Source organism: Fonsecaea pedrosoi (genome assembly GCF_000835455.1).
Source record: "Fonsecaea pedrosoi CBS 271.37 unplaced genomic scaffold supercont1.2, whole genome shotgun sequence".
In the NCBI taxonomy this organism is placed as follows: domain Eukaryota; kingdom Fungi; phylum Ascomycota; class Eurotiomycetes; order Chaetothyriales; family Herpotrichiellaceae; genus Fonsecaea; species Fonsecaea pedrosoi.
Genome location: NW_013550614.1, coordinates 4,760,504 through 4,787,663, shown reverse-complemented (window position 1 = coordinate 4,787,663; position 27,160 = coordinate 4,760,504). Strand labels below are relative to the sequence as shown.

The 27,160-nt window shown below is 52.3% G+C and overlaps 8 protein-coding genes across 8 annotated transcripts; 6 read left to right on the top strand and 2 right to left on the bottom strand.

Annotated features, from left to right (window-relative positions):
• Nucleotides 1-402: 402 nt before the first annotated feature.
• On the top strand, nt 403-1,386 carry Z517_03713 (uncharacterized protein; the record flags this gene model as incomplete). The annotated part of the gene is made up of 3 exons (XM_013432817.1): nt 403-466; nt 602-1,273; nt 1,367-1,386. The coding sequence occupies 3 exons, from the start codon at nt 403-405 to the stop codon at nt 1,384-1,386; spliced, it is 756 nt and encodes a 251-aa protein (XP_013288271.1).
• Nucleotides 1,387-2,128: 742 nt separating this feature from the next.
• Nucleotides 2,129-3,010, top strand: Z517_03712 (uncharacterized protein; the record flags this gene model as incomplete). The annotated part of the gene is made up of 3 exons (XM_013432816.1): nt 2,129-2,207; nt 2,256-2,363; nt 2,409-3,010. 3 exons carry the CDS (start codon nt 2,129-2,131, stop codon nt 3,008-3,010), a joined length of 789 nt encoding a protein of 262 aa, XP_013288270.1.
• Nucleotides 3,011-5,258: 2,248 nt separating this feature from the next.
• On the top strand, nt 5,259-7,600 carry Z517_03711 (uncharacterized protein; the record flags this gene model as incomplete). Its single annotated transcript, XM_013432815.1, has 8 exons — nt 5,259-5,398; nt 5,479-5,739; nt 5,865-5,933; nt 5,994-6,218; nt 6,286-6,523; nt 6,589-6,705; nt 6,768-7,232; nt 7,352-7,600. 8 exons carry the CDS (start codon nt 5,259-5,261, stop codon nt 7,598-7,600), a joined length of 1,764 nt encoding a protein of 587 aa, XP_013288269.1.
• A 1,800-nt stretch (nt 7,601-9,400) lies between these two features.
• On the top strand, nt 9,401-10,820 carry Z517_03710 (uncharacterized protein; the record flags this gene model as incomplete). Its single annotated transcript, XM_013432814.1, has 3 exons — nt 9,401-9,924; nt 9,978-10,378; nt 10,438-10,820. 3 exons carry the CDS (start codon nt 9,401-9,403, stop codon nt 10,818-10,820), a joined length of 1,308 nt encoding a protein of 435 aa, XP_013288268.1.
• A 2,628-nt stretch (nt 10,821-13,448) lies between these two features.
• Nucleotides 13,449-16,484, bottom strand: Z517_03709 (uncharacterized protein; the record flags this gene model as incomplete). The annotated part of the gene is made up of 1 exon (XM_013432813.1): nt 13,449-16,484. One exon carries the CDS (start codon nt 16,482-16,484, stop codon nt 13,449-13,451), a length of 3,036 nt encoding a protein of 1,011 aa, XP_013288267.1.
• Nucleotides 16,485-17,666: 1,182 nt separating this feature from the next.
• On the top strand, nt 17,667-19,532 carry Z517_03708 (uncharacterized protein; the record flags this gene model as incomplete). Its single annotated transcript, XM_013432812.1, has 4 exons — nt 17,667-18,252; nt 18,303-18,592; nt 18,640-18,761; nt 18,821-19,532. The coding sequence occupies 4 exons, from the start codon at nt 17,667-17,669 to the stop codon at nt 19,530-19,532; spliced, it is 1,710 nt and encodes a 569-aa protein (XP_013288266.1).
• Nucleotides 19,533-20,432: 900 nt separating this feature from the next.
• Nucleotides 20,433-22,512, top strand: Z517_03707 (uncharacterized protein; the record flags this gene model as incomplete). The annotated part of the gene is made up of 6 exons (XM_013432811.1): nt 20,433-20,485; nt 20,551-20,895; nt 20,944-21,378; nt 21,437-21,696; nt 21,745-22,281; nt 22,331-22,512. 6 exons carry the CDS (start codon nt 20,433-20,435, stop codon nt 22,510-22,512), a joined length of 1,812 nt encoding a protein of 603 aa, XP_013288265.1.
• A 276-nt stretch (nt 22,513-22,788) lies between these two features.
• Z517_03706 (uncharacterized protein) lies at nt 22,789-23,430 on the bottom strand (the record flags this gene model as incomplete). Its single annotated transcript, XM_013432810.1, has 1 exon — nt 22,789-23,430. One exon carries the CDS (start codon nt 23,428-23,430, stop codon nt 22,789-22,791), a length of 642 nt encoding a protein of 213 aa, XP_013288264.1.
• Nucleotides 23,431-27,160: the final 3,730 nt, after the last annotated feature.

The following is a 27,160-nucleotide window of genomic DNA, read 5'->3' as shown; positions in this document are numbered from 1 at the left end:
GCAGTGGTCGGAATGCAGCCTGAGGTACCAAAGTATATATATAAGCGCTAGCTAATAGATAGATAGACCTTGACCGACTAGTTAGCTAGCGAGCTAGCTTGCTCAGCTGGAGCTGCATCTGCCTCTGCATTTGCCGACGATGATAGACGAGGAGGTGAATGAATGCATGAATCCCCGTAATGGCATTTTGGCGCATGCCAGTCTGCCTGGCTTTTTCGAGGGAGGGTTGGCGAAGCGACTAAACTGTTTGTATGGATAGATGGACGGACAGTGTGGTTGGAGGTATAAATACGTGTGTGTCGCAGTAAGTGCAAGACAGTAGGTGCATGCCAGTTGCCAGTGGTCTCGTACCTTTGTTCACATCGTGCTGTGATTTTTCGCAAGATGTTTCTGTCCCTCCTGATGAGCCTTGTCTTTATGTGCTTCCCCTGGGTGTCTTTGGGTGCTGGTATCGGAGCTCAACCGGGTATGTTCACCCTCAGGGTGCAATCTTCTGACATCCAACTGCTGTCTGGCAACGTGATCCACACCACCAGCAGATCTAGAGCACCAGTAGCCACTGAATAGGGTGCATGGATGGGTCACTGACCTGAAGACACAGACTTGTCCCTCCCACTCCTCCAAGCACATCAAGTCCCCCTCCACCCGATCCAGCTGCGGGCACCACCGACCTTCAACGAGACACCCTCGAAGCCATGGGACCCGATGCCACCAAACTGGTTCCTGGGGAACTGGTTCATCACGTACTCCAACCAAGAGCTCTACCAAATCTTCCGGAATTTCATCTGGACCTTGACACGGCCTTGCGCGAATGACTCGTGCTACCCGCTCCAGGCCACGCACCTCGCCACCTTGACGACCTTTCAGCTCGTAAATGACATGAAGAAGCCCAACGCCACGTACATGGCGTATTCGCTCGACACGGCCGTCAGTGACGCCGTTGGCGGTGCCTACCACAGCGTGCCCACGGCCTCTCTCGCTGCGCAGAACAACACGTACGAAGTCATCGGCTGGGGTTACGACTCTCACGGCGACGGCTTCGTGGTCGTCTATGAGACACCCGCAGCGTCACAGTCGGTGGCGTCGCTCGATATCTTCAGCCGGGCGCCCTCGGGTCCGACCAACGACACCCTCGACGCCATCAAGTCTGGCATTCAAAAGCTGGGCAACCAGAGTTTGATTGACCTGTTGAAGGACGTGATAAGGACGCCACAGGACGGAGGAAGGGACAACGATCCCTGGCCTGCGTGTAATGCCACCTGCAGAACCAATGGTAAGCATCTCGTGTTCCCTTTCAACACCGCAGTACTTTGATCCCTTGCTTCAGACCAGTATGGGCATCTTCCATGTGCTGACATTTCGCCAGAGTATTCTGTTCCACTTTGAACACCAGCCGATGGTACCGAGAGTATATCTAGCGTCGATGGCGGATCAGGCTGGGAGTGAGAGGGGTAAAGGTAAAGGGGTCCATGACAAAACCACAACACGGCACCAGGCAGATGACAATGTATATGTAGCACAAACCAGACTCATCTCAACGAGTGAGCGAATAGGACAGAGGAGTTGCTAATCTGCCAATGCTGTCTATTCTTTGGTCCTTATGACTTCAACACAAGTCTGAGTTGCTGTTGAGATTTCTTCACAGGTACAAAGGCTCCTCGAAACAATGTCAGGGAGCCAATTCCCGATGTACGTGAACCCGAAACTCGACCGTAGATTGGCTTGATGTCTTTCTGATCGACTGTTAAGCCCTGCTTCATCTGGTCGCTGCTCTTCCCTGAGTGCGATCTGCATGCTGTTTCATGTGATATATATGGTTGGGTGGCGGGCTGGCCAACTTACCCGTGCGGCTGGACCAGCAGTAGGTGAGGTGTGCTTGATGTGCTGCGCACAAGATGAAGCCATACACCAGATGGACGAGGCGAATTCCAGGCTCGCGACAGGATACATCACTGCTGGATTGCCTCAACACCTGTCACCTTGGCGATGAACTGCCTCACCAGTGCAGAAAGATTTCTTGCGCCAAATGAAAAGCAACAAGAAATTCATTCTCATCGCCGTGAGTTGTGAAGAGAGCCCACGCATTTTTGGTCTTGGTCCAAGGCAACCATCAGCGAACATACAAACCATGTCCGGGAAAACAGAGAAAAAGAACCACAAAGCCAAAATGCTCTGGGTTTCCCACGATTTCGATCCACTTATTCAAGGTGAGTCCGTCCTTTCTGGTCATTGATGCCTTTGTCAACATGCCATAGAGCTGGAGCAACACCCTTTTCCGCCGGCAAGCAAACCTTTAGGCCAGGTCCTGAGCACAGCTGCACGACAAGCAAGCCACACACTCTTGAAGCCATTGAATGGATGTGGTAGGCGATTGGCCTGACCTGGTCGTACTGAAAGTCCCGGTTCAGCCCACCCAATACCAATTGGTGCATCAGATTATCATCTCTACCTGCGCAGAACTGGGAAGAAATCCGAAGAGCTGGTCCAGGCACTGTTCGAACTTCTGGCCAATCCCGAGGCAAACCACACGATCCAGTTCATCGTCCGCACGAACATCCAGGTGCTCCGCAAACTGCAACAAGAAGTGTGTCATGATCGATGGAAAGTCGTGAAGAAGAAGACAATCGATGTCATCCACTTGGATTCTGATAGCGAAGGAGAAGACGGCAAACCTCACGTTGAAACACTTGTTCAAGAAATCCTTTATACATCGGAAGAACAGAAGAACTGGGCTGCCATTTTGGATTTTGAGGTCAAGATATCAGAGATTGCTCTGCAACGGCTACGCATCGCAAACGAGGCTTCGGAGCTGGTTCGAAAAGAAAAGACTTGGAGCATCAGCGAGGAGGAGGGTGAGCGGTTGGAGGCTCAGTTCATCGACTTCCAAAGCTGGCGAGCTATCATGATTAGGTGGGTATTACGGGTGAATAGGATGACTGGTAACCGCGATTTTCTGCGGCGCCACCGGAACGAGCTTTGGGATATCGTGGACAACAACTTGGATGGCTGAAAGCTGGATGGCGGATTTATGTCTTTCCTTCCTAGCTATGTATGACAGGTCAGAGCATGGCCCGGAGAACGGCGATGGTTGTGAAGCCATATTGTCTCGTGTTGAAAAATGGTTCCATGGAAAAACAAAAAGACTCCTCATGGTCAGGGGCCTGATAAGACTAGGTAGAGTTCCAGGTTAGCGATCGTATGGCAAGCCAACTGAGTTTCCAAGAACCAAGATTTATCAATAAAGCATCGAGAAAGAAAATGCCACACAAGGAGCGATCATATCGCAGATGATTTTCGACCGGTGAAACTCCAGCACCTATCTGCACGATACCAAGAGGAATGGCCGACGCAATGCCATCATTTGTGACAGTGTCTATTATTGAAGAAGATCAGCACGAAACTGGCTCACGATGCATGGCCAAGGCCTGGGATTTCCAATAAGCACCATGTCGCACAATGCTTAACACATCTTGATTCTGTGGTGATCCCACAGGAAAAGAGGCTGCAGGTGCTTTACTTGTAACCGTCGACTACTCTCCTAATCTGATTTTGTCTTGTGCAGGTAGATGTCTTTGCAGGACCAAACCCAGGGAGCAATCGGCGGCGGAGTCCATCGGATCTTGGAAGCAGCAAACGTGGGGTGGAATTGACACGGGGTCCAGATCCTTCATTAAAGGGAGACCAGGTATTTTGTGCATGATGCTGCTTCCCAGAGAGTGTGCTTGCGTCGGCTCTCTGACCCAAATGAGCAAAAGGAAAGATATAAGTGACTGACGATACCATGCAACGGCCACGTAAGCCACGAGGGATGGGTTTGGAGACTCCTGTTTGTGGCATATGGAGACAGGCTCGAGGATTTCAATGAACATGACATAGCCTGCTTGCTATGGTGAGCTGGAGCACTTGAATAGATACGAGTCTTATCTTCAGCCTTGCTACCTGCTTGTCCAAGCTACTGCCGTCGCCGAGGGTTTCATATGCGTGTCAGAAAGACCTGCGTCCTTGGAGTGGCGAAAGCGGAATAAGGCTCGGAGGTCTGTATTTTCCGGGTCGCGAGAAAAGGCCGACCCAAGGGTTCAGTCGGTAAAGGTGTACAATGCTGCGCAGGGACAGATGGTTCCATGAGAAGAGTAATGGCTGATAAGACAAGAAGGTAGCACATGCTGGTGCTTCTCTATTTCCAACTACTTGGACAATGTACAGCCTCGTGGTGACGTAGTGCCAGATCTGGCTACAGCCAGTGCAGGGCTGGGCGCGGGGATGAAGGCTATGATGTCATAAAGAGGCATCCCCTTTCAGCCATGGGAAAAGGAACAATCGACAACGTCTCTATCGCTGTCGTTGGTCAATCAACCACTGGGCTGCATACACATCTGCTCACCCTATAACCCAGTCAGCACCTGCGCCCCACGATGCAAAATACCACGTATTCGCCCTTTCCCCTCGGACAAATCCGACACGCGCAGCATTGCCGCTGGTGTGATCATCATGCATGAGCTTCTTGCCATCGCCGAGTAAAGAGCACCAATAGGCGATGAATTATTCTATATCGAAGCTGGACAGAGGGAGTTAGCCTTACCGTTCATCTCCTTTCTGATTGGCTGTCAACTCACGAGGCTCTCTCCCTCCCAGCGTATCAGCATGCGACCACCGTTGAAGTGGCCTATGTCGTAAGAGCAGGGAGGGAAAAAAGCTCAATCTCCCCACACGAACTATATCACTCATCCACCCTGTATCGTGAATCACTCACTCAGCGAGTCTTATCGACCACTGTCCAGTCCACTCTTTTGATCAGGGCTCACCAAGCATAGATCCTGGTGCTTCTCAGGTACCTTATCTCTATCCTTTGCTTCCGGAGCATCCGCACACAGAGATTCGGCGTCCAACCTTGTTGTGACCTCAACTTGTCAGTGTAACATAATCCCATGCCAGAACAGTACCACCCGAGGCTAGGGATACCCCGAGATGGGTCCTTCACCGAAGTCGAGATGTTGTCCCGCGCTACAGCCGCGCGTGGAGGCGGATTTGCTTCGAGAAATCTTTACCGACATCGCATTCCATGTCCTAGGGGTCAAAAGGCTGCGAATTTCCCACATTTCCTCGTTCTTGAACTCTTCCACCCTGAAAGCTTCTGTAATAGACACACGTTCTCGTCTCATATCGTTTCCCGGTAGCGAAGCTTCGTGGTCTTGCTCTCGATTTGCACGCCCCTGACTTCCGAAACTTCGACGACAGCCCCAGATTTCCAGGTCGTCAACATGGATGTTGACTTGGAGAAGAAGCCGGAACCCAGCCCTGGGTCTCCTACTCCTAGCCAGGGATATGGCCAGATCGTCGCCACTCAGGAGAAGACGTCTTTGTTCGCCCGCATAATCGATGGATTTCGTGAAAACCCTCAGTGCGTCTTCCACTTCATACGTATGCCTGAAACCGACACGGAGGTCATGCTAACATCCCCGCTCTCTCTGTGTCCAACAGCGCCCGCGTCACCGAGTTGCTCGTCGACGACAATGGGAAACCGCTGCCTGACCAGCCGCCAGCACAGCCAGCGCTGGCCATGAAACTCAAACAGCGACATTTGCAGATGATTGCCATTGGCGGCTCCATAGGCACTGGTCTCTTTGTCGGTTCAGGCTCGGCCCTTGCTACCGGCGGTCCAGCAGCGCTTGTGCTCGCGTATTGCCTCCTGGGAATCATGATCTTCTGCACCGTGCATGCCTTGGGAGAGATGGCTGTCTTGTGAGTGACTCCATCAGACCTGGCGGGAGACGCAGAGCGTCGCCAAAGCGGTCACCGCCTGCATGATGGTCTTCTTCGCCCCCTCACTGTGGCTCAAGAGGCTGATATCAAAATTGCGCCAACAGATTCCCAGTCGCTGGCTCATACTCGGCATACTCATCAAGATTTATTGACCCAGCATGGGGTTTTGCAATGTAAGTGAATCCCCACCCTGATAACGCAAGTCATGACCCTAACCCTGACCCTGACCCTAGGGGTTGGAATTACTGCTTTCAGTGGCTAGTCACTTTGCCCATTGAAATAATGGCTGCCAGTATAACCCTGAATTACTGGCAGGGGGCACGTGACGTTAACCCCTGTGTCTGGGTCACCATCTTCTATATTGTCATTGTCTCCATCAATCTGTTCGGGGTCAGGGGTTACGGAGAGGCTGAGTTCATTTTCTCGATCGTCAAAGTGATCGCCACGTTAGGGTTTATGTGAGTTACATCCTTTTCCATAAAATGATGCGGAAAGAAAACGATACTGACTCGGACTGTCGTACAGTATATTCGCCTTAGTCGTTGACGTCGGTGGAGGACCTACCGGGCATTACTTCGGAGCCAAAACATGGGATGACCCAGGCGCATTTGCGTATGGTTTCAAGGGCGTCTGCTCGGTCTTTGTCACCGCCGCGTTTTCGTTCGGTGGGACCGAGCTGGTGGGTTTGGCGGCAGCAGAGGCAGAAAATCCACGTCTGGCGCTTCCCACCGCCATCAAACAAGTGTTCTGGCGGGTGGTTCTCGTAAGCCGGCTCGGAAAAGACCCCTGGCATTTTGCGTCAGCCCTCACTAACGGGGGCCGAACCAGTTCTATATCATCTCCTTGACCTTCGTTGGGTGCCTGGTGCGATGGGATGACCCTCGGCTGCTCAATAGCGGCAGCAGCGCCAACAACTGGACCTCGCCATTCGTGCTGGCCATCAAGGTAAGTTGTTCTGGCAGCCGGGAGGCTTTGAGAGGAGATGGTCGACGCTAACAAGGAGTCAGAATGCGGGCGTTGGAGGCTTGCCCTCGGTTTTCAATGCTGTCATTCTCATCGCAGTTCTGAGTGTCGGAAACGCATCTGTTTATGGCGCATCGCGAACGCTGGCTGCACTGGCTGATAACGGTCAAGCACCCAAAATCTTTGGCTATATTGACCGAACAGGCAGACCGCTTGTGGCCATTCTCTTCTCGTCGGCACTCGGGGCTCTCTGTTATATTGTGGCGTTGTCGCCCTCGCAGCGTCAAGAAGCGTGGAACTGGATGTTTGCGGTCAGCGGTCTCGCAAGCATCTTCACCTGGGGATCCATCTGTCTGTGTCACATCCGATTCCGCCACGCCTGGAAATACCACGGTCACACTCTGGACGAACTGCCTTACAAGTCTCAAGCGGGCGTGATTGGGTCATGGATTGGATTTCTGTTCAATTGCCTGGTGCTGATAGCCCAGTTCTGGACGGGATTTGCCCCTGTGAGTTGTCCTTGTCGCCAACATGAATGCTGACGTACATGGCACCTGATTGTGTCACTGATTCGTATCATCCTTTGAATTGTTCAAATGACAAGGCTGACTATCTTTTGCCACCACAGATTGGTTACCGTGACATGTCATCATCTGAGAGGACCAAGATCTTCTTCGAAGGATATTTGGCGGCGCCCATCGTCATAGTCTTCTACATCGGATTCAAGATTTGGAAGAGAACCTCGATCCGCCAAATCAAGGATATCGATGTGGTCTCTGGCCGACGGGAGCTGGATCTGGAACACATTCTAGCCGAAGAAAAAGCGATCCGAGCGACGTGGCCATGGTGGAAGAAAACGTGGAACACGTTTTGCTAGGCAGGCGGGCTGAAAAGAATGTGTTGAATGAGTACGAGGCTCTGAGGAAAAGGATGCTACAAAAGACTAATTTGAAACCTGAGGCTGCAAAGTAGGAGATGCCAAGAGACGTGGACGAGGTCAGGGCGGATATGATCACCATCGCAGGAGGGGGCGAGTTTGAGGCCCGATCAGTTTTTGCCCTCAAGCATCGAAACATGGAAAACGTCCAAACGTCAGAAGGGGTAAAAACGTGGGTCTCTGATCCGCTTTGCAGCCCGAGGGAAGCGAATAGCAGATGGTACGAGTCAGCCCTTCGATCTTGGCCTGCAGCTGTGGGCGGCATCTGATTGATAGAAATCTCCCGGGGTGAAATAAGTATCGCGCATCAGCACTGCCAAGCCCATTACGTGCAACTAGGGGAGGCCTTGGTGGTGTCTGGTGCTTCCTTGTGGCGCCCCTGTGATGGCCTGCTGAGGGCGATGTTCGTAACCATGACTTGTCTGCATCCCTGATGATCGGGCAATGTACGGAGTGCGACGGAGAGAGGACAAGGAGGGAGCCGGGATGAGGGTATGTACCGAGTAGGAGAGGGCAAAAAAAGGTGATGATGAGAAGAGGTACCCGGTAGATGCGTGTTCATCCTACTCGGTACTGGAGCAATGCAATTGATCGTTGGTGTGTGCCTCCTCATCCCATCTCTTCTTTTCTGCCTTTTTGGGGACCCATTCTCCTTGTTTGGCGTAGTGGGATGTGGTCTTTGTCGGCACGTGCTTGTCCTCGATAAAATAAACGAAGAAGCAAACTGCTTGAACTGCCAGGTGGAAGAGTGACTGGCGAAGTTGACGGGGGGGAGTCCTTGTGTCCCCTAATTACGGAGTTTCTCGAGTGCCAAGCAGCGATTCATTGGACGGAGGCCGTCATACCGACCACCAGGTAACGGGGATTGCCATTGGCCACTGAGGGGCGGCGCATCAGGGGGGCTGTTCCTGCTTGTTCGGTGCCAGGGGGACGCGCGGCGCAGTTGGTGTCGTCGTCAGCCTCCCAGAAGCAGCAGCCCGAATCCCCCAGAATTGGCCTTGGAAGCTCGACTTGTTCCCTTCGGGGGGCCAATCCAGAGCCTACCAAAGCTTGCCAGTGCTAGAGTTGCACTGAGTGGCTCCTTTTTTACTTGCCTGGGTCATTCTTGTCCACGTCGACCTTGCACGTCCGCTTGCGATCTCCTCCCCCGGGTGCCCACCGCTACCTCCAAAGCACGCACACGCAAGTGCGACTCGAGAGTGCGTGTGTGGATTCTGGATTCTGGGTGTGTGGCTCGCATCTCGCTGCTCTCCCAAGGCCCTCTAAGGAATTGCTTGGGGAAAGGCTCACGCAATCTTCGTCCACGTCCATGTCCACGTACCACTCTCAACTGCTGGAACTGACCTGACCACCACGCAATTCACACTCTCATACTCACTGTCGCCCCCTCCTCTATCTCTTCCACCACTACAATACATTGCACCTCGCCGTCTTGCCTTTTAGACCGTGTCAATAATTTTTCAATTCTCCTCCTCGCCCTGGTGTTACCCTTTCTGGGCTATACCTGAAACTCCATTTGCGTTTTCCCGACTGTGGCGAGGCAACTTGACTCGGGCTGTGCTCGGCGACTGCGCCAGTTTGTCACCAACACTCTTCTCTGATCTGATCAGGTTGACGCTCACAATCCTCTCCTGCTGGGCTCTTAACTCTTCATTCCTGAGTCTCACACCTCTCCTGCCTCAAGCCTTTTCACCTTGTCGTCGGCTCATAGACTGCAATCCATCGAGTTGCCCTGCAGCCATGGCGGGGAACGCGCGGCCGCGCATCCTCGACGATGAGTTCGACTTCAATGCCGCCGATCTCTCCAAACAATTCGAGCAGTTGCTACGCACGAGGAGGTTAAACGAACTTGAGGAACAAGCCAGGACTCCTCGTTCTGCTTCTCCCCATCTCGCACCTCCTGCCTCATCACACACCGCACACCCTCCGAACTCCGCACCACCTTCCATCGCTCCCAGTTCTCGCTCGTCGCAACACCAACCACCCACATATACCTCGTTTCGCAGTTATCCTATCGTGCCGTCTCCTCCCCAAGATGGCCCGTCGCTCAAGTTCAGAAATCTCCTCCTGACCTTGTCCATGACCCCCGTCAAATATGAAAACCCCGGCCTTTTAGACGAGGCGTTAACCCACGTCCCAATTGATCGAATATACGCCGAGGCGGAAGAGGAGCATAACCTGCTGAAGGCCCTCGCTGCCTCCAAAGGTGACAATGTCAAACCAGAATGGGGTTACCAGGACTGTGTCATCAGGTCGCTTCTTAGGTACGTTTTTCAGACTTGGAGTGGTTGGCTGGATTCTAACTTGGGTCTTTTAGGTGGTTCAAGCGATCGTTTTTCACATTCGTAAACAATCCTGCCTGCACACGATGTCATGGTGCTACAATAGCCCGAGGTCAGACGCCCACCACGCCCGACGAAGTGGCCCGTGGAGCTACGAGGACCGAACTGTACCAGTGTACGAGTCCTGGGTGCCAGGCCTTTGAAAGGTTTCCGCGGTACTCAGAGGTCTGGACCTTGCTTGAGACTCGACGCGGACGGGCTGGAGAGTTCGCCAACTGTTTCAGCATGTTGTGTCGTGCTGCGGGAGCTCGAGTACGATGGGTGTGGAACAGTGAAGACCACGTCTGGACCGAGGTGTATAGCGAGCATCAACGGAGGTGGATCCATGTTGACCCTTGTGAGGAGATGTGGGATAACCCTAGGGTATATACTGAAGGTGAGCTCCCCACTGCCCAACTTGTCCAGACGTTTTGTTCTAACGCAGTCACTCTCTAGGCTGGAATCGCAAGATTGCCTACTGTATCGCCTTCTCCAATGATGGAGCCACCGATGTCACCCGTCGATATGTGCGCAATTCCCGTTACCACCTTCCTCGAACTCGCTGCTCCGAAGAGGTATTGCTTTGGATCATGCACGAGATCCGCAAAATTCGACGGGAGAACATGGACAAGCACGTTAGGAACCAGTTGATGCGCGAGGACGAAAGAGAGGAGCGGGAGCTTCGTAGCTATGTGGCCCAATCCTTGGCCAGCGACATGATCAACTCAATACCCGGCCATGTCAACGGCGAACGACCCGACGAAGTGAAGCATCCGGTCGACAGACCACAAGAGGTCCAATGGTCTCAGCAACAGATGGACCAGTCAGGCCAACGGTAGCACCTGGAGAATTTGATGCTACTTGAAAGGGCACGTCGACATTCCGATGCCCTCTTCCAATTTCCTTTGTCATTCCTATGGCACGATAACGTCGTTATGCTTGATCTAATGATACCATTTTTACACTATCCGGGGGATACTAACAGTCTCAATATGCATGCACGGTTTCGAGGCGCTGGGAAAGTCAATACTGCATTTCACATGGACGGAAAACGATGACCGAGGGGGAGGCTTTCGACATTTTCAGGTGTCAGTGTTGGACGGGAATGTACTTTGTTACAGGCAAGAGGCATTGCGCCTTTATAGTGTGACTGGGTTCGATGGTGTCACGTGCTACATGAGCAAGAGTTATGGCAGCATATGCGTGTTTGGGAGGAATTGCATCGCAGGGTCGAGTGTGTTGTTTGAGGAACATTAATGACCACAGGCTTGGAAAAGATGTTCAGCAGTTGTTTTGAGCAAGAAGCTACCAGGCGTACGAGTCCAGCGAAATCAGAGTGTCGTTCTACATGTCTAATTGTCATGTGTACGAGGTAGAGATAGACTCAATCAGGAATGTACTCCATTTCCAAGTCGAAAGAATTTCTACTGCTCTATCCTTTTACTGTAATATGATACTGGGATTGTATTTGGTAGGAGGATGCACAGCTAAGCCTTCAGGCCTAATGGCCCAGATCCTCCCGACAAAGGAGTAGTAGTAGTAGTAGTAGTAGTAGTAGTAGTAGTAGTAGTAGTAGTAGTAGTAGTAGTAGTAGCTCGTAGGTACGTGTTTGCAGACTCCACAGTTAATACCTACTGTACCATGTCTACTCAGTACCTCGTAGGTACCCACTAATGAAGCATCGGACAAAGGCGTCGTAATCCCCAACACCAGCCAGCCAGCCAGTGGTGGCGGTAGAACTCCGAGGCGCGGTGGGTTTTCTTGTGCCGGCAAACTATGTAGGTACCTACCTGTCTGGGGTATTTTTCTTGCCCTAGGTAGTCAATCGGCGATGGGAAGATGTCCGTTTGGCTAGCTGGCTAGCTACGAGCGAGATGGTGCTTGGACGCTACGAGCTAGGAGTTAGTAACTAGGAGCTGGGGGGCAACGGGACTTGTAATACGGAGAAGGGTCTCGATTGGGGGTTGGATCCATGGATGTCTGGTATTTGCTGTGTAGCTGCCTATCTAGGTACCAACGTAAACATAGCACAGCGCAGTGCGGTGGAATAATTGTGGTGACAGGGAGGTAAGGAGAGAGCATTTGCTCAGGAGAATACTATCGGAGGCACGTCAGGTAGGTAGGTAGGTAGGTAGGTAGGTAGGTAGGAGGAGGAGGAGGAGGACGCATATACAATATAGTCGCCAACTAATGTTTCCCGGTCCGTGGACTTGTACCTCTTCCCTCGTACCTATACTCATACCAATTGCCCCTACCTGTACTTGTATTGTATGTGCCGAGTACATAGGTACCTAGGTACAGAAGGCACGATGCGGGCTTTTGAAAGCCTCCAAGCGAGTTCTCTCGTGGGGGTGTAATGTGAAATCGACTACTTGTCCTACTCGGTATGACTCGTGCTTTTCTGTCCTCGAGGTCGTAGCTTGAGGGGGATCGGACATCGCATGGTGTCAATCAAGCGAGCGAACCAGTCTGCCAGTAATGAGTCTACGGTATTATGTCGGGAGGTACAGTACTCAGTACATGGTGGTGCGAGGTAGTGAGGTGGTGAGGTTGTGAGGTACCGAAGCGAGGATATGAAACCGTAGCTTGCTTGCGAGGCTAATGGTTGGATGCAGCTATACAGCTCGACTGGTGTCCTCGCAGAGATGTGGCGAGGTACAGAGAAAGAAGGGGGGAGGAAGAGTAAGAGCCAGGGCCAGCCTTGGGCATGGATTGAAGGATTGACGGGAAGGATGACCATAGCGTAGAGGGGAGGAATAGAATAGTACGGAGGTACGCGGTAGGTACAAGTAGAATAAAATAGCATGTTAATATAACATTAGGCCCAGCTCCCACCCTGCACAGCCTCGCCGCCGATCGCCGCCGCCGAACCCGCACACGTACATCCCGCACAGTCTTCTTCAATAAACACAGTAACAGCAGGGGACAGACACCATATTTAGACGGGGGTAGTCTTCTATCTTTATCTGGCTGGCCGTTTCAGATATGCCACCTTTGTCCAGGGTGCCAGGCCCTCTGGGTGAAATTACCCCGTCCTTCCGTACCCTCGCAAGCTCGTGCCCTCGTGCCTATCTTTATATTTGTTGTACTTTGTACTTTGAACACTACTTGTTTCTACTGTGCAGTAGGTACCAGGGACTCGGTAGGCAAGGAAGGACTCGGTCAGAAGGAAGTCTGTAAGCATGGATGTATGGATGCATAGATGTACCAAGTACCGAGTACCTAAAGAGTATAGTACACTCAACAGGGGGAGGAACATCTTCCTGCGTCTACTCTTTTCCTCTGTCTTGATTGTGATCAGATTGACTATTCAAGTATGTCCGACACTCGTGTTGTTCGATCTATGTATACACCAACGCATACAGATAAGATCGTACTGGATCCTGAGATGGATATGGATGCATGGAGGGAGCATGGATTGCTAGTTGTGTGACGACAGCCCGGCTATCTGGAACGGACTATCAGTGTCATACTTCCCACTCCTGCCCGCCGTCGAAGCGAGGGCCTAGCTCAACATCATACATGGGCCGCTCGACGATGACGACCTCGATGTTGTCGCCGGTGCTGGTGCTGGTGCTGGTATTATTGCGCACATCCTCTGCCTTGGTTCCTTCTGTTGTGGCCAGTTCGGTCGCATCGCCGTCGTCGGTCGACTGAGAGGGCGCCGCAGGACCAATAACCTCTATCCCTAGGATTGCATGATACTCAAACGTGTACCAGTACATCCGAGGTGCCCACTGCTTGGACACTGATCCTGTGGCCTGCTCATCCGTGGCCGCGTCCTCTACCGCCCCAGGTATTGTACCTTCGCCTCGTCTCATCAGGACGAGAGCGTCGTCTTCTCTTTCATCCTCATCCAGCTCATTGTCCAGGTCCATCTCATCTCCGACGTTATCATTATCGAGGTCAACCACTTCCGCATCGTCACCCGACGCGGCCTTGAACTTGCGCACTTCAGGTCCAATTCCCCCCCCGCGCTCAGAGAGCCGGATGTCGTCTCCAGCTCCCGTGTTGCGTTTGCGTTTCCTGCTTCTTTTGTCGCCTTCTCGTTCTCGCTGTCCGTTGCCAGCAGCCTGGAGCAGCTGTTGTCCTTTTTCATTGGCATGGCTTCGTTTGAAGATTGGCTCTACCACTTCATATCGACCCAATCGTCCAATCTTCTCCACGTCGCCTGCCCCAACTCCACCTGTTGCTCCATTTGGGTGGTCTCTCAGTAGGTCCCTGGACACATCAAACATGAATATCCAGGTCGACCCATATAGCCACAGCCTTTTCCCTCTTCTCGCTCTATCGTTGCAATCCCAGAAGCACCCTATGACCCGGTCTTTGATTTTGGTGAAGTCGTGTGGCAGAAACTTCGAGGGATTCCGTCGCGACCAGTCGCTTAGCTTGGCAGTGAAAATATCAAACTCCACGATTTGGTGCTTTGAACTGATGGCAATGAGTTTTGTGTTGGCTTCGTCAGGGAGTTCATGGCTGACAGGGTGTGGGTTGTGGCGGGTCGCGTGTAGACCGCGATTGTCATGCGTGCTTGAGCTTGCGGGCTTAGCCATGGTATTTGAGGGTCGAAATGTCAGCACAAGGATGGACGAGTCAAGTTGTGGCAGGCTGGAACCAGACGGATTGCGGATCCATTTCTGGCCGTGGATGATGGGGCAACTTGAGTCGTCATCTTCGTCGTCTGATGTTGTAGAGGAGTTGGAGGACCCAGCAGAGTCGCTAGATGATTCTGTTGCCGCATCGTCAATGAATAGGGCATCTTCGTGACCTTCAAGCACCCAGACGTCGATAGCACCTGATAGGTCTCCCACAGCGAGCACGCGGCTGTCACTGGAGAATGCGACTTGTTTGATGGTTTGAAGATAATTCCCCAGTGCCGTCTGTGTAGTCTTTCGGGCTTGCCGGTAGAGCTTCACGATTTTGTCGTGGACGGTGGGCTGCCCTTTTGGATCGTCGGAAGAAATGATCTTCACCATAACCACAGCGTTATCTTTTCGGACACAGTACAACCACTTGCCATCAGGCGAGAAGCCTATTCTCCGAGCCCCTAAGCGGGCAATGGAAGACGGTAGTTCAATTTGTCGGGTTCGCAGGCATGGTCTGGCTGAGACTTGGGTCTTTCGCAATTGAAACATCTTGACGCTGTTGATGGTAGCGGCAGCGACCAGTCGTCCATCTCGAGATATCTGCGCATCTTGGATGCTCTCGTCATCCTGTACGACAAGCTTTGTGAGTGTGTCATAACATGATTCCATGGCTCCGTCAGAGCCTGCATCAGCCATTGGTAGAGTTGCGAACTTTCGCACATGATATACCACAATCTCGCGATCCCACCAGGAAATGAACATTCTTGAAGTGTTGGACGCTGAAATCTGTGATCGCTGAGGGAGGTGGGGAAGAGAGCGATGATACTCGGTCTGTAAACGGCGTATTGGCACCACAACAGGCCGGGCATCCATGCCTCCTGACACCAGAATGCTCAACTCCTTACTCTCAAATGTGGCTGCGCATTTGACATCGTGCTGATGGAAACGTTTGTGTGATACCTCGGCCCACCTCGACTTCTGACTTCCTGGGTGAAGAGGGACCAACTTGTAGGTCACAGTCCTCCGATCGACACCAACTGAAAAAATCATGTCCCCAGAGGCGCTCGTAGCAATGTCGAGTATATCGGCTTTGTGGCTCTTTAGCCGTTGCACCAGAGAGTAGTTTTTAGAATCCCATATTTTCAATTCACCGGACGAGTCGCCAGAGACGATGCTCCCATCAGGGAGGCATTTGACAGTCCACACCACCGAGTTGTTGCCTTCGGTTGGCTTTCCCAGGCTCATATTCCTCATGATTCTTCTGCTCGTGATGTCGATGACACGGATCGTGCTGTCTTCATAACCAGCCACCACAGTGTTACGGTCGCGCCATACCAGACTCAGGACTTTAGGTTTCTTGACCGGAGGTTGTGCTAGGGGTCGGAGGTAGCGCAGGTCGTCGTCTTCGGTAGAGAAGAGAATGATTGTCCCATCTGAACACCCAGCTGCGAGCAACTGTGCACCTGCGCCGCCTTGGAGGTCATCCGGACTTGTAGCACCTTCAAGCTGAGGTTGTGCTGCAAAGCACCAAATATCTCCAAAATTTCCTTCCGCTTTGCTTCTGGGAGCGCCTGTATTGAGATCCCATTCCGTCACCGAGGTCGACCCGCCGGTACTAAAAAGCCGTAGAGGGCCCCGTGAAGTCTTCGGAGCGCCAGAATTGTGCGGCTCATCCAATACCAACTCCTGGGTCCACACAAGCTGTTCGATCGTGGTGTCTTTCCTACCTCTTAGAATTGTTTCCTGTACCCAGAGACCGTCTTTGGGGTTCCATATTTCAACGTCGCCGTTGTTTCGACCTAGGGCTAGACGCAAATCGGTAGGCGCTTTTTGCTTGGGGTTGGGGGAATGAGAAAATGCGAGAGCGTTGATCGGCTGTGGAGGATACTGCACAAAGCGGCACCGGTGGATATCCATTATTGGGGAAAGTGTTGGTGTCGCAGAATCTATGTCATCTCGTTATTCTGCATTGTCAGTCTTGAAAGACATTGATCGTTTGCTGTGTGAAATGCGGCGCTCAATAGACATTGAGTGCGCCGCGAGTGCCTCGACATGAAAAAAAAAGTTCGCAGTCGGTGTTAGTAGGCACCGACCAGCCTTATCGATAAGACCCTTGGCCCCCTCGCGGTCCGCAGTCCGCACCATCCAGAACCTGTAACCTCCCATGAAATCTTTCTCCCCTTCACCTTGCCCTGTTGCTCTGATACCTTGATATACTCATACTGCCGAGGAACAGTCGCTTGCCGGACCATTGCACCCGTCTCTCGAATCATATCAGATCACGGCGACCTGAAGAACATATACCTGATTCCTCAATTCTTGACCTGAACCAAGAGATGATGATCAGCGGTACTTAAGCCTTTGCAGCCCTGTCACGATCTTCGCCAGTCGACAGGCACAAGGACAAGTCGTTTGGGCATCTAGCAGCGCTCTGTCTGCGAGACCACTTGGGCTCATTGTTGGCAGAGAGTAGCGGGCAACTAAAACAAGATAACGATGCCGAGGCTGCGGACGCACCATTGCGCTCTCACCTGAGTTTCTCAGAACCTTGATTCGATTATAGTGGATCGAACTGCTCCCGCATGTGTCGCAAGTGTCGGTATCGTCGGCCGCTACACTATATGACTGGGATGAACTTGTATGTGTAAAGGATCATCAGCCTTTGGCGACAATTACCACTCTTGCCACCGGAGACTCGATACAGATGTGTCGCAGCGTCAACGTGGACCCTCGACCGCCGCTCTCGTCGTTCCCACGAAATCCGGATTTTCAATCTGCTCTAGACCTGCTAGATCGACTGCGCCTCGCTTGCTAATAGAGTTATCTCTTCCGATTTACCGCCCCTACGAATCTTTCGCACTCTTGCGACCAGGAGTTTGGAGTTGGTTCGACTGCTGGTCATCAATCCGAAAGCCTCAGGATTACCCCGAAACGGCCTTCATCTGTCCTCCGATTAAACCACCACAATATTCGGGTTGCTGCTTCTGGACTGAGGGTGCCGGTTGACCTCCTTGCACCAATCCGTGGGGCGAAAAGCGCTCACTTCGAGATATTAGCCCCCTATCAGAATGAACATTGACAAATAGCATTAGCCGCGCCATGCCGACTCTGGTCAATTATAATCAATCAACCTTCAAAGATCATGCAAAGCCCAACAAACGCCGCCTGCAGGAACTCCAACACTCTGAAGCTCGAGCGCACGCCGCCCGAGTGGCATATTGGCGCAAGAAAGCCATTCCGTCAGCCAAACCGGGGGATTCGCCGCACAGAGGAAGCGACAAAAGCAGTGATGGCGGATCCTCATCTAAGGACCCGGTCGACACTGGAGCGATCGTTAAACAGGAGCCGGAGAAATCTGATGAGAATTTCAAATGGATCTATGGCCCATCCCCAGATTCGGTTCTTACTAGCGGGCCCGTGCCCAATGCAGACATCGATCTCAAGTCGGAGCAGAAATACACACCAACCGCACAGTCCGGCTCAGTTCCAGAATCTACACCAGGAAATCAGAAGTGGCGGCGTCGGTCAGGAACAGCCTCAACGAATGATAGCAAACGAGGAGTACTTGACGGAGTGCCCACCAATTTTGCCAGACTTGCCCGACAGCCGACTTCGCAGTTATTTGACCCCTTTGACTCTGTACCAGTCCGTCAGGGCGACGAAGTTGTCGCAGCCATGGATCACTGTATTCTCTGCCCTGACCTGCTTCCACAAACTCTTGCTAATGGAGTTCAGATATCCACAACTGGGCACCCTCGCAAAGGCCTGGCCTCAGATACCAGACAAAGGACAACCCTCTAATCCGGGACACGTTCCCGTTTGCCCTACAGAATGTAGAGCTGTTCGAAGCGACTGTGGCGCTTTGCCTGAGTTTCAAGGCAGCGGGTCAAAACTTCCAAACAAGGATGTGTAACTGGTCACTCCAGCACAAGGGCCAAGCGCTTAATGGCATTCGGAACAAGTTGAATTCGGGGTGTGTTGACGAGGCCGTTATTCTTGCAACAGTCTTCCTCATGATTATTGATGTAAGGATTGCCTGTCTCACTTGACATGACCTTGTTAACCAGTGCAGAACGTGTTTTTGGATGTCGATGCCTACGAAGCGCACTTGAATGGTCTCAGGAAGATGGTTAAGGCAGCTGCCCCAAGCATTCTGAACGCATTCGGTGGTTCTCTGTGGTCCTTCGTATCCTGGTATGTTGCGCGGACGAACCACTTTCCGAACACAAACGAGATCTGACCAGTCTCCACAGGGCTGAATCCAACGCTTTGCTTATATTCGGCAACCGCATCGCCCTACAGGACCCTGCATCTGATGGAATCCGGTTACAATACCCGGGCCAACCGTTTTCACCAACAATAACTAAAATCATTGACGCACTGCCCATGGGATTCCAATTTGTGGCCGGGGATGGTCATTTGTCCTATGATACGATTACCATTCTCGCAAACACCGATCGTTGGACCAAGCTCATCGATCGAGAAGCAGGATCTGATGTCCTATCGGAGGAAGATCAAGCCTTCCTAGTGAGCTTTGATCCACGCCTACAAAGTGCCCAAGTCATGAGGTTATGTCGAATCTCGGCAGCAGAGCGCAAAATAGAAACGGCAATTTGCAAAACGGTATTTATCTACCATGCAAACCTCTTGGGCTGGACTTGCCGTTGCTCAGGATATCGTCGCATTGTCGAAGAGCTTGGAGACGTGCTGCGGTCCTGGGTCTTTGAGGAGACGTGGGACAGAGAGTTATGGGAATGGCTTGCCGTGGTCACAGCGAATGCAGCACGGCGAGGACAGTTGCATTCCTTACAGATGGAGGTGATGACCAAACTGATGACCCTGGGAGACCCAGCACTGGGGTGGGATGGCGTACGAAGGCAGCTGAAGAAATTCCTGTTACACAGCAAACTGGAACGCGAGTGGAAGTTGAGTTGGGAGACGGCCATGATTTCTCGGTCGGCATGATGCATACTGACTTCATTTTTTTTTGCATTTAATCATGTATTGTATACTTTGCATGTACTGTTTCTATGAGCGAACGTGGGCGGTTAAGGTCTCGGAATGACCCGGTCGAGGCCATGTGCAGGTTTGATAGGAAATTGACGTTGTGACGTGAAGATTGCACGATGAACGGCATCTGGGATATGTGGCAGCTCGCGTCCTGCAAGTCCGACGAGGCTGTATTACCTTGACGGATATATGTGGTTTGTATATTATGCACCTCGTACCCTGGCCAGCCTGGACTCTCTCCGTATATTTATTCGGACTGGGGCGGATGCACGTGTCCTGCAATCCCGGAGCTTCGGCGCATTTACCCGGCATGGTCCGGCCTTTGAGCTGTTCGTCAGCCATTATTGGCACTTGGCCCAAAGCCCTTTGTTTCCCCCTTGCGCGCCTCATGCGCCCCCTGCACCGCTTGCGCCCCCCCCGTTCCAAACATCCTCGGCCAAGGGAACCTTCGATCGTCCGGAAGTCTCGTCCTCCGTCTCAACTTCTTACATCTCCTCGGTGTCGCCATTCGTGTCTTGTCCTGTGTGTGATATCTATCTTACTTATCACGGCGACCAGACAGAGAATTTCAATGTCCGAGTGTTGAAGACGACGCGTAAAATGAACGAAGTTGACACTACCCCGTAAGCCCGATCCGGCACGCGCGCCCTCGCCTACGAGAAGCTCCTCTAACGCACCGAACAGGACCGACGGGAAAGTAGTCAAGAGAGCATGCACAGAATGTCGGCAGCAGAAGGTATGGCTTATGATGCGTGTCATTGGTGTGCGCTGCGATTAATTCATTGCCGTCTGGCTTGAAAGGCCCGTTGCGATGCATACCTCGATCCCGACCAACCCTGTACGAGATGCCGGAAGATGAACAGACAATGCATCATCTCTGAGCCGTTCAGACGAGAACACAAGCGCAAGTATGCACGATTTTCCCCCTCTCCTATTGACATTAAACCTGTGCTGATCGAGCGTGTATCCATAGGAGATTGTCTGAACTTGAGCATCGGACGGATGAGCTCCAAGAGCGCCTGAGATCGTCCAGCCACCAGGCCGAACCGCCGGTGTCTCTGCCACAGTCGTCTTGGGCCGCTGTCAACGACTTGCGAACTGCTAATGCCGAGTCCGAAAGTCGTCTTGCTTCAGTCGCCCCTTTCTTTAGAGACGCAGCCATTGCCCCAGTCTCGTTTCGATCCTTCTCTCAAGCGGCCGCTGAATCACTACAGACTCCGGAAAGTCTCGCTCATGACTTTCAACCTACAGGCACCTTACCGCGGTCTCTGGAAGGGCACACTGTGGACTCCAAAGATATTGACGCCATGTTCCAGCTGTAGGTGTGTTGAGTGGGGTTTCAGATCATCCTCTAAGCATTTTATAGGTATTTTCGAGACTACGCCGGCCTGGTTCCTGTTCTCGATTCCAACATGACGCCGAATGGATATTACAACCTCTGTCCATTGCTTTTCTGGGCGATTGTTGGTGTCGCATGCCGGACCTATTCGAGAAACCCGACACTGATCTCTGTTCTCCCGTCCAAGATCAAAGCTATGGCATTGATGTCGCTCAATGCGCCTGTCACGCTGCCCGTCGTGCAAGCCTTGCTACTCATCCTATATTGGCCATTCCCGAAAGCTGGCAACGGACACGACATGACCTATCCGCTCTCTGCTGCCGTGCTACACATGGCCATGCAAATCGGATTACATGTGCCAGTCGCAAGTCACGAGTTCAGCAAAATCCCGGTCAAACTTACCGAAGACGAGCTGAAGATTCGCGCCGAGACTTGGGGATACTGCACTCTTGTCTATCAGCGGTACGCCTTTTTATTGACACTGGCACAGGTTTTGCACCGACTAATGTTTGCCTACTAGGGGTTGTTGTTCCAAGGGAAGCGCGCCGACGCCTATGCTTGATGTCCCCCACGATGTCGAACAGCGACGAGCACTCTTTCAGAGAATATCACCAAAGTTAAAATTTGAATTGAAGTTACAGGATGTAGTCACGAGGTGCTGCATTGCCGTCTCACAAAATGGGCTCTGGAAAATGAGTCCGGATCAAGAGAGGTCGCTGGATACGCTGCTGAATCTCTTTCAAGCCCAGATTTCCAGTGTCGCATTGGAATCCTCTTCTGGTGAGTCCAACCTTTGAGATCTGTTTTCTGAGATTAATTATCTTTCAGACCTCGACCAGCTCTACATTCATATTGCAACCCTCACGATCCAAGCCTTCAACTTGTACAAGTCTCCGACAGCTCACGACCCGACTACGCTTTACGATCTTTGCGCGTCGTGCTGTCAGGTGATTGAATCCTTTGACAACTTGGACAGATCTGGACAGCTTTGCCTATCTGGTGCGGGACTGTATTTCTTCTACAGTCTGATGATAACCAGCCACGTACTTTTGCGGCTGCTCAAGACTTCTCTCAATCGATACATCGACGTCGAGAGGGCCAAAAATGCCCTTTTCCTGGGGATCAGCCTCCACAAACGCATGTCGGTCCAGAACGATGACCTGCCAGCTCGCAACGGTGTTGCCTTGACCCAACTCTGGAACAGTAGTCGTGTGTTCAAGAGACCCAATGGAGCCGAAGTGGTAGCGCTGCGGATCCGTAGCCGCCTAACTGGTAGCGTCGTCTTGGACGGTATTGTCTGGTGGCGGGAAGAGTTTGGGGGCTTTATGGGTGTCTATCCGCCGCCCTTGAATGATACTCGGACAGGTAAGAAGTTTTCTGGATCCCCCTAGGGTCACATTGCTAAGTACGACAGATGGCGCAGAAGCCGCCAACGAATCCGACGCGGCTGCCCCGGATGATCGCTCGGTACCGGTGATAACGAAGCCTGATTACTCGACCTTCCTGGACGATCCGATGCTGACCGAGTTTGGCTGGCCTGTCACGGACGACGTCTTCTCGTCGATATGGACCGATGGTCCAATTGCCACGATATGAACGGAGGGGAGGAGTGTGTATGAGTAAACATGTCTTGGGGGCTGGGTATTTCCATGATGGAAACAAACGCAGCAACAGTCGCGGAAACGAATGCGGCTTTGCTTTGAATTTTCGGGATTGAAGCAAGGAGAGGTAAAGACTCTTCTAATATTAAAACACTGTAATTGTGCGACGGAAAACACTGGCACGGTTTGTGAACCCAGCAACACCACGAGAAACTGCAATTTGACGTCTCTCTCTCATTTCCTTCTTGCGTCTCCCCTTTTCTGGTGATTGTCACCACTTGTGCTCAAAGATGCCGATCCACTCTCCCCACGCGCAGATCTTGCCCTGGATCTCTCTGAGCACGTCATCCCTGGTGGCCAGGGGCTTCATCTTCTTTGTGTCCAGGCGGGTCTTGAGGGCGACCAACTGGAAGAAATACCGATGCTCGCCGTGGCCGACGGGCGGGCGCGGGCCCGAGTACAGCGTGCCTCGCAGGTTCTTGCCCAGCCGGAACCCGCCGGCGAGGTGTTTTGCGCCGGGTTCGTCCGCATGCGCAGTCTTGGAAGAATCGACGGCCAGCGTGAAGTCGTCGGGCCCGACGGTCGTCTTGGTCGCGGGGATGGCGTAGTACAGCCCGTGCACCGGCACGAGGGGCAGCGGCGCGTCTGGGTCCTCACAGATCAGGAGCCACTCTTTGACACTGTCAACGCCATCCTCCAAGGACCACGACAGGTCTGGGAACCTCGACGTGCCGAACTGCGTGTGTTCGACCGAGAGGTGCGCCGGCGACGGGCCCAGCGTCGGCGACGTGACCTGCACGGTTTTGGGAACGGTGGCGAAGACGGCCGCCCGCGTCAGCAGTTTGGTGTCGCGACCTTTTTGTGAGTATAAGAGGCGCGCGAGGTAGTATTCTAGGTAGCGGAGGAGGCTCATCTTCTTCTTCCTGGTCGTTTCTTATCCGTGTCTGTGTGTGTGTCTGTATGTCTGTATGGTGTGCGCGACTGCACGACTGGGTCGTAGTCCTTGGAGAGGAGAGGAGGGATCGTGTCTTCTAATTGGTGTATAGAGCCGAGTTGAGTCGAGTGCTGGTCCGGTTTCTGGGCGGAATGATGGGGTTTGGTGTGTCTTCTGGTTCTGGTTGTCGCTGACTGCCGCTGGTAGCGGAAAGGCTTGTGTCAAGATGCAACCAAGGGCCGGTTCTCTCTCTCGTCCTCTCTCACTCTGTCTCCCCCTTCTGCTTGTCTTCTCTGTACTTATAGCTTTCTGGTCCGGCGACTGACTTTAAGGCTCTCCTCCGGCTTGCTAACAACTCAGACCAAGTACGGCACGCGCACGAGCAGGAACCTCTCTCGTATTCATATAGGTAACCTTCATGCAAGGCTGTAGGTGGGATCACCGACCACAGAGACAGCCGACAGAACCACAAGCCGCTGTGCCGTCACGATGACCCAGGATGGGAGAATTCGGTGGAAAGGGTGACTTATATATACTACCCAAGTACTTGTACCTCGTCACGAAGAGAGGGATTTTTGGATGGGATTGACGGATTGATGTTAAAACTTATCGATCCTTCCTCGCAACCACTGCCTATTTTGAGGGTAGGGGAAGGGAAAGCAAGAAATGAGAAGAGAGAAGAAACCCGCTTTTTACTCCGTAATTATGTATCACTTCACTCACATATATACATATGTAGCGCCATGACCGCGCCGGAGGGTACGGGGGTAAAGGGTGTTGGTATTGGTGTTGATGTCCGGTCTCGCTGAGGTTGGGGCCGGTCGGTCGGCCGGTCGGTTTGAATGGATGGTGGGTTGAGTTGGGTTGGGTTAGTAAGTAAGTACACAAATACACAAGTTCACATGCGAATAGGGCTAGGATCCTGCGATATTTTGTGACAAGCGCAAGGATGTTGGTGTTTGGTCAGTTCGGACGGAGTAAATCGCACTGCTTGAGGTGTCATGGTGTCCTTGCTCGTCATGGTCGGAGTGTACGGCTATAGCAAAGGCAGAGAGAATCACTCGATAGAAGGACGAGGACAAGTACGAGGTACGAGGAAAAGGTAGATGAATCACGAGGCGAAGGATTCTCAGTCTCGGTCTCAGTCTCAACCTCAAACTCGGACTCGGACTCGGACTCAAAACCGGCCTGGTGGTGGGGGTGAAGCCAACCACTAATCTACAACGAGTACGAGGTACATACAACTAACTGTCCTTGTACATAGTACCTTGTGTACCTACCGAGCACATGTGCATGTGCAATCCTTGTGCTTGTGACGAGGAATGTCGTAGAAACCCAGAAGCAGCCAAGCTCATACATATGTCTGGCGCCCAATGACCGAAGGAAGGTGTACGTAGGAGTACGAGTAGTGTGGCATTCAGTGATTAAGCGAGGCCGGTTCCGGGCTTCTTTTTATCTGTGATCATGTCCATTCCAGATACAAAGAGAGTCATTGCCGCCAAATGATAAGTATAAGAAGGGTGAAGAGAGAGAGGTATGCTTGATGGGGAAGAGGAAGGATGTCCTCGATCTTCTATTCCTCTAAAAGTCCTTGTAATTGAAGAGATGCGAGGCCACAAGTTTACTTGGACCTTGATTTTCTGCCTACTTGTAGCTGTACATGCATACGCCAGCGCACGCAGCATGATTCTGGTCAACCTTCCGTCACCCATCCGCACTTGTACAGTATCATTAGAGTATGGCCACTTTGCCTATATCCATATCTCCGGCTTCCCCTCCCCCTTCATGTCTTTCCACGCGTTCCCAGAATGCACTTGTAACGTCCTTATCAGAGCATGACCCACTCTTCCGTGATCTTTCTGTCTTCTGCGATTGTCTGCCGCACACCATCTCTTTGCCTCTCCTGCGCGATCGCATTCACCCACCACAAGCCCTGTGCTGCTTGGTTGACACAAACCTCTTGCGAAAAGGAGCCGAGCATATCACGCTAATTGCCATTGTCTAAATTGTTCGTTATTTTATGCTGGTGATTAGTTGTTGTGACCGAGGCTGGCCGCTAATAATTGATCTGGTGACAAATATTAGTTTCTCAGCAGGCGGACGGCACGCTTATCAAGAGCCATGACTTCCACCAGATGGACATTTTGAGGCACTTGGATGTATCAGGGCATATTTGCGTCATTTCTGGTCTGGAAAGTCGAGAGAAGAAACTCCAGGATGAAACCGAAGAAATAGACGAGTGATTGCGCGATATTTTGTCCACCGTCTTCAGCAGGGGAACCTATAATATGGCGGCAGGTTGTCGGCTTGTGGGCCAGACATGTGCGTGCGTCTGGGGAAGGTTGTGGATGGCCAGGAGATGGGTTTCCTGATCCTTCTGCATGCCCGAGAATATTCCATGTGCTTGGGAGTTCATGCGGATCTGTTCATGTGTGAGGATCTGCCAGTGACTAAGATGTACTTAGATCTTGGGTGATCTTGGGTGATCCTCTAAAGATCAAGGTAATTCGAGGGATCCGGGCTGTCAAGGCGCGCAGGAATTAGACAAGCTTTTGGCTGCATGGCACCCATGATATGGGGGTGGAGAAGGGCGCAGCACTGCTGAGAGTGTGCATGTCGATACGATGGCGATGGCAAAGGGAGAAACTGTGCCCATAAGGAGTGTCAACAATGAACGGGCGATTTGCGCGGTGAGAGTGAGAGACAGAGAAGGAAGAGGCTGAGGGGCTGTTTTGGGCATGAGGGATAAAATTGGCAGATTTCCCCCTCCATCAGTGGGTCACGTGAGAAGATCGACTAGCGGCCGGCTGACAAACTTGTGGGCCGCGGACGAACCTGGTGAGTGCCTGGAGCTTTTGTTGGGTACCCAGTCTTTAACTAATCCAGCGCCTAGGGGAACCGCAGTCACCTAGGCTGCCCAACTAGGAGTTTGTTGTCCGTGAACCATTACCTGAACCAAGCCCCAACTCCAACTAACTAAGGAGCTCGTACCTAATTAGGGCCCGTGGAAGTCCTCAAAGGTCCTTGTGTGATGGGTTTATCTGCGGCCAAACACTTTTGACAGCCCACAAACCTCTTTTTCAAATTCGACCTTCAGCTTCACCTTGAGCTCAGCCCTTCAGCTCTACTTCCCTCCTCTTCTCAGACATCTGTTCAGACTTCTGACCGCCAGAGTCGGATATTCTTCTCTATTCGCCGGAGCCCAGCAACTCACAAAACGCCCTCGACTCCAAGCGCCTGCGGACATCATAGCCCCAGCACCAGCACCAACTTCTACCCTATCGGTGAGTTTCGCGTGGCACTTTTGACGCACGGCACACGCAATTTCCACCACGCAATACGTACCTAGCGGCACAAGCACTTGTCCTCCTACCCCTGCGGTGTCTGAGAGCGATCAAAAAGCTGGGTCACGTAAGAGGCGCGCGTCGACCCTCAAAGGATCGATCACTCATCGGGCCCGGTTCACTGCCCACCATCATCCTGATTTCCCCCATTCTCTATCTCCCTCATCCTGAGAAATCAAGCTTCCTTCTCCGCCGCGAATAACAATGCACTCTGGGCCATGTGCCCAAAACCTGTCGTGCATGTTCTTGTCTTATACCATTTGGCGCATGCTGCTTCCAGAACCCTCTTTTCCCTCACATCCCAGATTTCGCCATCGCGATTTTCTGTCCGCCGTCTGCCGCTAACGTGAACGATCTTGGTCGTA